Source organism: Limulus polyphemus, unplaced genomic scaffold, assembly GCF_000517525.1.
Source record: "Limulus polyphemus unplaced genomic scaffold, Limulus_polyphemus-2.1.2 Scaffold2631, whole genome shotgun sequence".
NCBI lineage: Eukaryota > Metazoa > Arthropoda > Merostomata > Xiphosura > Limulidae > Limulus > Limulus polyphemus.
In genome coordinates, this window is record NW_013668241.1 from 46,186 (window position 1) to 56,148 (window position 9,963).

Genomic DNA, 9,963 nt, shown 5'->3' on the forward strand with positions numbered 1-9,963 from the left:
TCGACGTTCGTTGATATAGCGTTTGTTTTAGCGCGATTGTTGAAAATAAGTGTATCGTAATATTGTATTCGGATAGAATAAACCAGTTTTATTAAGTAAGGACTTGTGCCGTTAAAGTTTCGTCGGAACGAAGTTACGGAAAGTTAATTAACAAACGGAGACGTAACAATATATTTCAATAATATGAGGCTTATTGGTACTATGAAATGTATATACATATATAAGAACACTATTCCAGCCATTAAAGTTCGGGATGAACAAACAAACGAATTGTGATTTTCATGTTGTTGTTTGTTTTTCATCTGCCTGTTTTCTCATTGCTGGATTTCTTAAAGGAATCTAAGCGAAAACTGAAACCTACCGTTTGAAAATCTTCTGGCAAGTCTTGGGAACCTATAGAGCCGTTGTAGTTGAGAACTGAGTCCAAGATGAAAGCACCTTGAAAGTAGCCTCGTCCATGCTGAAGTTCTCGAGGGAACAAGTACTCATGGACAAAGCGATGGCTCCCAAGTCCTCCCTGTAACAAACATAACACACGAGTACGAAGTTTAAAACCATTACACTGAATGTGATTCGCTGAAAATTTAATTTTTAATTTACTGGAGTTTCGTGAGCATGTAAAATTTATGAATTTCTTACTTTAATAGAAAAAAAATCTATTTTATTTTCTTTGGATTGTGTTCTAATGCTAGAAATGGCGTATTGTTATTTTTTACGTATTTTTATAACTTTGTTTCTGGCGATATAGTACAAATATATTGGATTGTTTCTTTGAGATTATAAAATAAGATACCATCCACCTTGCCCCCCAGTAGCACAGTGGTATGTCTGCGGACTTCTACCGCTAGAAACCGGGTTTCGATACCCGTGGTGGGCAGAGCACAGATAGCCCTTTGTGTAGCTTTGTGCTTAATAATAAACAACAACCATTCATCTTTGTTTGAATATACATTCAGATATTGTGTTGTGTAATTTATAGAGGTGTAGAACTTTTATGACAAAATATAAAGGCATTTATTTATACAACATCCACGTTTTTGTAGTTGAAACTCTTATTTACCTCTATTCTATATCAATGATCTGTTTAGGCTTCTATTTGATTATACATTTTGAGTAAAATAGAATAAAATAATAATGTTGAGAAATACTTACTAATTCCTCTAGGTCAAATGCTACAAATAGTACAGTATTAGTGAGTCGACACTGTGCTACTGAAAGGATCCGAGCAACTTCCAACATGGCGGCCACTCCTGATCCATTATCATCAACACCTGCAAATATAATTCATTAAGTAGCCTAGAAAAGAACTAATCTGGAATATTAGAAAATAAAGAAATGTTATTATAATCAAAAGTATAATAGTAATAACAATATGTGAAAGTTAGTATCTCCAAATATTTCGACAAGAACGAGCATACCACCTGACCACCAAGTGTGGGAAAAAATATAACTACTATCGGTGGTTACGTAATTTAGATAAGTTAGAACAACCGCTTAGATTACGTTAGTCAAAATCTCTTTTCTTCATCAAAATCGGACCCCCTGGCTCAACGGTAAGTTTCAGGGCTTATAATGTTAACATTGAGGTTCGATACATGCAGTGAGCACAGCACAGATGGTTCATTGTGGAGCTTTGTGCTTAAACACAAACAAATCATTAAACTTAAAGACGAGTAAATAATCTTTTAAAAAACAAGTTGAACAATAGGCCAAAGAAATTTCCGAATAATATATTTAAAACTATTATAGGCATTTTGTTATTTGTAAATTTAGTGGCACTTCTTTTTGAAGTAATAACTGATGAAAATGAGTGAAGAAAAGTGAAAGTTTGGAATAACTCTAACTCTTAAATGTACAAAATTACAATTATTTCTTGAAATATTACGTTTTATCAATTCTTAACGGGCACAATTTTCATCTGTTCTAGAAAGTTTGCAAATACAATGTTTGTTTGTTTTTCATCCTATTTAAAAATAGAACCAAAATACTTATTGGCAATACTTTTATTTTCTGTAAATAAATTCTATAAACACATTATTATTTAATCACTCTTTTAATTAAAAGTAAAATAGAAATATAATGAATTTTTTTTTAATATTTTCGGCCCGAGACTAGCCTAATGAGGGTGTAGTAAGAACAGTCTAGGGTTCGAGTCGTGATGCCGCTAAACAAATTTCGCATTTTCAGCTTTGAACATGTTGCAAAAATTACAGTAAATCCCATTATTTGATTCAAAGAAGCAGATAAAGCCCTTGTTCGGCGGGCACTGATAATTGACTGTGCTCTCTCTCTCTCCAGTAAGTAGTTCAAAAATAGGGATGGCTCTACCTAAACCCTAGAGGTCTTTGACGGATCTTCTTACTCATACGTCGCATAAGGTGCCATTCAGGTTGAATTCTACAAATATTTCATCATTTGTAGGTTTAAAAACAGAGGATAATGTAAGGATAAAAAGCTATATTCGTACTGATACCATGTTTGAATCTCAATATTATAAACTTTTCCGTGCTTTTGGTCTTCATTCTGGTTAATCAGTATTAATAATGTTAGGAGAAGCGGAAGGGGACTATTGGAGACTTTACTCCCTCTAGCTCATGTGCTGTATTATCGGTCAGGTCGTATAACATCAGTTTGAGATCACTGCTAGTTCAGCTAGTAAAACAGAATTATACTTAAATACTAATGCTACAAATTAGAATTGTTTTGCCAGCGTTATAAAATATCACTTATATATCCATTGTGGATATGTGTTATGCCCTTAGGAGTGTACTGTTTTGGTATCATTCGCAAAGCACTATTAGTTCATTTGGCAAAGCATTGGTCTAACAGTATTAACATTCTAACGGCATCACTCGTAAATCACTATTAGTTCATTTGGCACAGTATAGGTAAAATTGTGGTAACATCCTTACCGCATCAGTCGCAAAGCACTACTAGTTCATTTGGCAAAGCATTGGTCTAACAGTATTAACATTCTAACGGCATCACTCGTAAATCACTATTAGTTCATTTGTCAAAGCATTGGTCTAACAGTATTAACATTCTAACGGCATCACTCGTAAATCACTATTAGTTCATTTGGCAAAGCATTGGTCTAACAGTATTAACATTCTAACGGCATCACTCGTAAATCACTATTAGTTCATTTGGCACAGTATAGGTAAAATTGTGGTAACATCCTTACCGTATCAGTCGCAAAGCACTACTAGTTCATTTGGCAAAGCATTGGTCTAACAGTATTAACATTCTAACGGCATCACTCGTAAATCGCTATTAGTTCATTTGGCACAGTATAGGTAAAATTGTGGTAACATCCTTACCGCATCAGTCGCAAAGCACTACTAGTTCATTTGGCAAAACACTGGTCGAATAGTGTTAACATCTTTACGGCATCACTCGTAAAGCACTACTATTAGTAAAAAACTGGTCAAACAGTTTTAACATCTTAAGACTTTTGTACCAAGTTGTGCGATGTTGTCTTAAAGTACCAGGGAGAGTAAGGATACATGACACTCATGGGTGTCCGCGCGGGGTGGGGTGGGGGGTAGCAGGAGGGAACACTTGCCCGCTCCTGAAAAACGAGAAACATAATTCTTTCTTTATTCATTCAGCATATGTATGTGAATTTTCTATTCAATTCATAATTTCACACTACCTTTCTCCCCCTGAAAAACAATTCTGCGGACGCCCATGATTCTTTTATGGGTAGCTGTATGCTTGTCATTTGGGTTTTAACAATTCAGTTGGAAAATCAGTGTTCTCGAACACCCGTGTGTGCAAAAGGTGCCGGACTTAAGTTAAATCCTGGACAGAATTTTCGGTGTATTTTTGTAATAAAATGTACTAAAAAATCGATTTGTTTATTTGCCATCACTGATACCTAAACACCATGACACTGTGATGTCCTGATACCTAAACACCATGACACTGTGATGTCCTGATACCTAAACACCATGACACTGTGATGTCCTATTTGCCATCACTGATACCTAAACACCATGACACTGTGATGTCCTGACCTACAAGGAATAGTATAGGTGATCTTTATATTTCTCGTGATCCCGTCTACTTCCTGTACAAGTTTACAACTGATTGAGGAATCAAATGTATGGAAACACAACTGGTTGAGCAATTAAAGGTATGGAAACGTAAACGTTTCGAACAAAAGCAAAAAAAATCATCAACAACAACATGATACAATAGTGTTTATCATTTTTTCATGGTATATCCTGATATAAATGGTTTTACTTTTTTAATGTTTTCAACCAGAATGTTTGGAATGTTACATACACTCATACAATTATATTAACCAAAGTCCACAAATTCTATCAGCATTACAAATATACTCTAACAAAATCTACACTTCTTACCGTTTGTAAAGTTCTATCAGCATTACAAATATACTCTAACAAAATCTACACTTCTTACCGTTTGTAAAGTTCTATCAGCATTACATATATATTCTAACAAAATCTACACTTTTTACCGTTTGTAAAGATCTATCAGCATTGCATATATATTCTAACAAAATCTAGACTTCTTACAGTTTGTAAAGATCTATCAGCATTGCATATATACTCTAGCAAAATCTACACTTCTTATCGTTTGTAAAGTTCTATCCGCATTACAAATATACTCTAACAAAATCTACACTTCTTACCGTTTGTAAAGTTCTATCAGCATTACATATACAATCTAACAAAATCTACACTTCTTATCGTTTGTAAAGTTCTATCAGCATTACAAATATACTCTAACAAAATCTAGGCTTCTTACCGTTTGTAAAGTTCTATCAGCATTGCATATATACTCTAGCAAAATCTAGACCTCTCACAGTTTGTAAAAATCTATCAGCATTACATATACAATCTAACAAAATCTACACTTCTTACCGTTTGTAAAGTTCTATCAGCATTGCATATATATTTTAACAAAATCTAGACTTCTTACAGTTTGTAAAGATCTATCAGCATTACATATACAATCTAACAAAATCTACACTTCTTACCGTTTGTAAAGTTCTATCAGCATTGCATATATACTCTAACAAAATCTACACTTCTTACAGTTTGTAAAGATCTATCAGCATTACATATATACTCTAGCAAAATCTAGACTTCTTACAGTTTGTAAAGATCTATCAGCATTACAAATATAATCTAACAAAATCTACACTTCTTACCGTTTGTAAAGAAGACCGTATCGTAATGAGCTCCAACAACCAAGATTCCATCTTCTGGACTTCCACGATTCTGGCCTGTAAGCTCTCCAATTATATTGACTCCTTTTAAGACTCCATCAATTAGCAATTCTGGCTGGAGAGTAACGGGTATTTTGACAAATCAGAAGTCAGGATTATAAAAAACGACATTAAACTATGGAATACATATAATAAAACACAACTTATGAAATTGTGGCATCATTGGTTTGCTGGAAACATTTTTTCCACACACACACAAAAAAAAGTTTGGTTATTTTCAAACGTCTTCCATTTTTTACGATTTTTATTCGTAAAAAACTAAAAACATTTTAAAATCTAATCCACGGTATGTGTAAATTAATCACAATTAGACAAATTCATTTAATGCTGCATGTAATTAATGTTCTTACCGGTAATATATCTACTACCTCCGTAGCTGTAAAGTTCTGTAACAAAACTTTCAGCCCATAGTCACGGAACCTGTGATATATAGCGCTTCTGGAAATTTCTTTAAGGGATGGTTCAACAAAAGAATTCCGAGGCTGGTTTAAAAACCCTGTCAGTTTCGTATGAAGGTAATACTGGGTAGATACCAAAATTGAGCCAGAATCTCCAAAGCTTCCTGTGATACCACTATTACTGAAGTCTATGTTGGCTGAGCTTTTGGACAAGGAAACGCCACCCTGTCTATTGTGTGTTCGATTTTCAACTGTTCTGACGAAACTCGTGGACTGGGTCTGTGGCGGGATAAAAGGATTTATATCATGTAACTGCAGTAGTTGTGTAGCATTATTCTGTGATAATATCCTCTGAGAGAGGGTTTGAGGCAATGCTTTCAGTTCACTAATACCCTCACTTAACGTCTCTCCGGTAAGAAACGGGTTGTTTAAAATTTGGTCAGCTTGGGGTGAACGCTTGTAACGAGCTACATTTTTCTTCAGCCACCAAGGGGAGCCACAGTCGATAGAAGACACGTTAAGCCCTGCTGAGTAAACAAACAGATTCATTGTTACTTTTAAACGTTTCTTGATTATTGTAACTGATATATATATATATTTTGCATATAAATATTATATTTCATATTACTTATATATTTTCCAAACTTCTGTTAAGTGATAAAACACAAATTATTATTGGAAAAATGTGAGTTTGTAAGCACAGTCTATTTCTTCAGAGGCAACTTCGAATGTGAACAGTTTGAAAATTAATCAAGGAACGCTGAAAAAATGGACAATTAACAGAATGAAAATGGGACTAATGTATAAAAGTCTTCGTCCAACAAATGTGTGATGAATTAGGAGTTAAGCATTGAAAGTATGTATTTATTAATTTTGAATTTTAAGTAATTACAACTGTAAAGGAATAATTTAAACGAATATTTAGTAACTACTCATGCACTATCTACTGCAGTGAAGAAAAGAGAGCAAGTTCACGCTCTACCCATAGTCAACCACGAGTCAATAACTTTTAAACTACACTAGTAATCTTAACCCAGTTTAAAATCTAAGCCACTAGTTTAACAACCTATTCATTCATGAAAACAACTAACCTTAATATCGCGAGTGGGGCGAAGAGAAACAACGGTTTCTTAGCCTCCCGTTTGTCTTTCAAGCCCCTTCGGGGCTTGTTAGATTTTAAAACCAGAATACTGCCAAGTCAATGCGCTTCCCATCGTGGTATTTGAAGGAGATGTTTAAAAGTTTGGTTTGTTTTGAACTCCGCGCAAAGCTGCACGAGGGCTATCTGCGCTTGCCATCTTGAATTTAGCAGTGACAGACTGAAGGGAAGGCAGCTAGTTAACACAACAACACCTACCGCCAACTCTTGGGCGACACGTTTACCAACGAACAGTGGAATTTACCGTAACATTATAATGCCCTCACGGCTGAAAGAACGAGCATGTTCGGTGACTGGGATTCGACCCCACGACCCTCAGATTGCGAGTCTGCGAGGAAGGAAGCAAATCAATACTATTCCCATCATGACTCAAATTTTTAAAAAATGTCTCACTCTTGCACCTCTTTGTTTAAATCAAAATATATGAAATTCTAAATAAACATTTGTTCAAAAAACACCAACCAGTGTATACCTAAAGTACCTAATCCAATATATAGTGATAAAAGAAGGAAAAAGTACAAGTCATAATATATAACTACTTTGGTTATTACATAATGATTTTAAAAAATACAGAGAAACGAAATAGGAAAAACAAAATATAAAACGAGTACACACACACACACACACATATATATATATATAAATATAAAGTGTCATTAATTTGATGACCATGATGATGCTGAGCATCAATAAACAAGGTAACACACATTCTTTACATCTGAAGTATAACCAGGTCAACGAATACAGAGGAATTCAGATTTCATGGGTGTTGGTAATGCGCAGGAGTTTGTTTTTAAGCACAAAGTCACACGATGGGCTAGCTGTGCTTTGGCAACCATGAGTATCGAAACCCGATTTTTAGCAGTGTGAGCTCCAAACTTACCGCTGAGCCAATGGGGTCTACATTGGGCTTTCTGCTGTGTCCGTCTCGGGGAATCGAACTCAGGATTTTAGCGTTGAAAGTACATATACTTACCGCTGTTCCACCTGGGGATTGTGCAGAAGAATGTGTAATATTTCAGTTATTATCTAACTGTAATATATATATGATTATAAACCCACATTATTACTTAACGATCACTCAAGAAGTAAATAATTCAGCCAAACTTTAACGGTATTACATAAGTTGGCAGCTTCTTTAAATGGAAAATAAATAAAAAATGTATTAATGCTACACTCATTCCAACTATACCCTTTAACATGTAACTTTGGATAATACCATTAAAATTTTTAATCAAAAACAAATTTTGAGATCAAACTGTTTAAGACAGTTACCATAAGTAAGTTGTCAGCTGCTCAATAATATTCACCATGAAATAATTGTAAAGAAGTTAACATTTCTGTTTTCGTCCCTTGACTAGTTTCTAAGATGGCAGCAGAGTATTCTGTGTAGTATATATAAATAATCATCCTTACCAGTTGCAGATAGAGTCACTATGAAATCTTCATTTTTGCTTCTAATTTCTAGTGGGTTAGCGGTTTTATTGGATAAAATGATGCATTTTTCTTTACATTCTGGGTTTAAATAATTTATATTTTTATAATAACATAATATTTTTATAGTAATATAACAATATTGTGAAACTTCTCTTAAACAAGTGTCTCTAAAATATAAAAAAATAAAATAATAAACATCCTCATTTTGTAATGAACAGGTCTATAGTTTTGTATATAAGTAACAATGAACAGAATTGTTACTTATATACAAAACTATAGATCTGTTCATTGTTACTTATATACAAAACTATAGAACAAATCTATAGTTTTGTATAAAAGTAACAATGAACAGATTTATAGTTTTGTATATAAGTAACAACGAACAGATTTATAGTTTTGTATATAAGTAACAATGAACAGATTTATAATTTTATATACACGTAACAATGAACAGATGTATAGTTTTGTATATAAGTAACAATGAACAGATTTATAGTTTTGTATATTAGTAACAATGAACATATCTATAGTTTTGTATATAAGTAACAATGAACAGATTTATAGTTTTGTATATAAGTAACAATGAACAGATCTATAGTTTTGTATATAAGTAACAATGAACAGATTTATAGTTTTATATACAAGTAACAATGAACAGATCTATAGTTTTGTATATAAGTAACAATGTACAGATCTATAGTTTTGTATATAAGTAACAATGAACATTTTTCCAAAACTAGATGCAATTTTCAAAGGCAAAACTTATATTATTGTTTACATGAAGTTTGTAATTCTTCTTGTAAGACTCATTTGGCCTCATTTGAGTCGGTTTAAAAACCATATTTAGATCTATCAGGAAAATACTGACTGATAACTACCAGTAGTATCAGCATAAATTCAAACAACAGAGGAAGCTTGTGAAGCTGCCAAGTGGTTAGGGCGCTCGACTCGCAATCTGCGGCGCGCTGGTTCGAATCCCCGTCACACCAAACATGCTCGTCCTGTCAGCCGTGGGGGCGTTATAATGTAACGGTCAATCTCACTATTCGTTGGTAGAAGAGTAGCCCAAGAGTTGGCGGTGGGTGGTGATGACTAGCTGCCTTCCCTCTAGTCTTTCACTGCTAAATTAGGGACGACTAGCGCATATAGCCCTCGTGTAGCTTTGCACGAAATTCATAACAAACAAGCTTGTGAAACTTTTCAATGTGTGGTTTCTTTAGTTTCCTTAAACAAATGTTTCAGTTAAAATAGAAAAACTGTTTCAGTAAAGTTCCGTTTTTCCTGAGAAGAGATTAAAACCACTCCGTTGTGCATAAAGAACATGACTGTTTTGTTAACGTGAAATGTTTGCTTTAATCATTTATATTTTTGGTAAACATTACTTTGTCGCTTTTTCAGATCGCTAAAAGCTTCAATGCATTCATCCGATAAATTTCCAGAAGCTTATTTAGAAAATAGTCAACTTACTATCTACAATTTTAAAAGGTAAATAACTCAAGTTTCAAAGGTAAATGACACAATTTAAAAGGTAAATAACTCAAGTTTCGAAGGTAAATGACACAAGTTAAAGGGTAAATGACCACATTGCCATTAAAGAAATGCATCTAAACGGTTCTCTGTATATGTACTGTTACGTCTCCGTTTGTTAATTGATTTTCCGTAACTTCGTTCCGTACGAAACTTTAGCGACACAAGTCCTTACTTACCGA

The 9,963-nt window shown here is 33.9% G+C and overlaps 1 protein-coding gene across 2 annotated transcripts in view; it reads right to left on the minus strand.

The window, feature by feature from the left end:
* LOC106467485 overlaps positions 1 to 9,963 on the minus strand; it is a 23,827-nt gene that overhangs the window by 5,758 nt on the left and 8,106 nt on the right. Inside the window, exons 2-5 of one of the 2 annotated variants that reach the window (XM_022395683.1) lie at positions 5,611 to 6,182; positions 5,183 to 5,315; positions 1,153 to 1,271; positions 362 to 517 (exon numbers count right to left, since the gene is read on the minus strand). In XM_022395683.1, the coding sequence (XP_022251391.1) occupies positions 362 to 517; positions 1,153 to 1,271; positions 5,183 to 5,315; positions 5,611 to 6,182 (980 nt within the window). Of the gene's footprint in view, positions 1 to 361; positions 518 to 1,152; positions 1,272 to 5,182; positions 5,316 to 5,610; positions 6,186 to 9,963 lie in introns of both variants that reach the window. The other variant, XM_022395682.1, reaches the window with a different exon arrangement.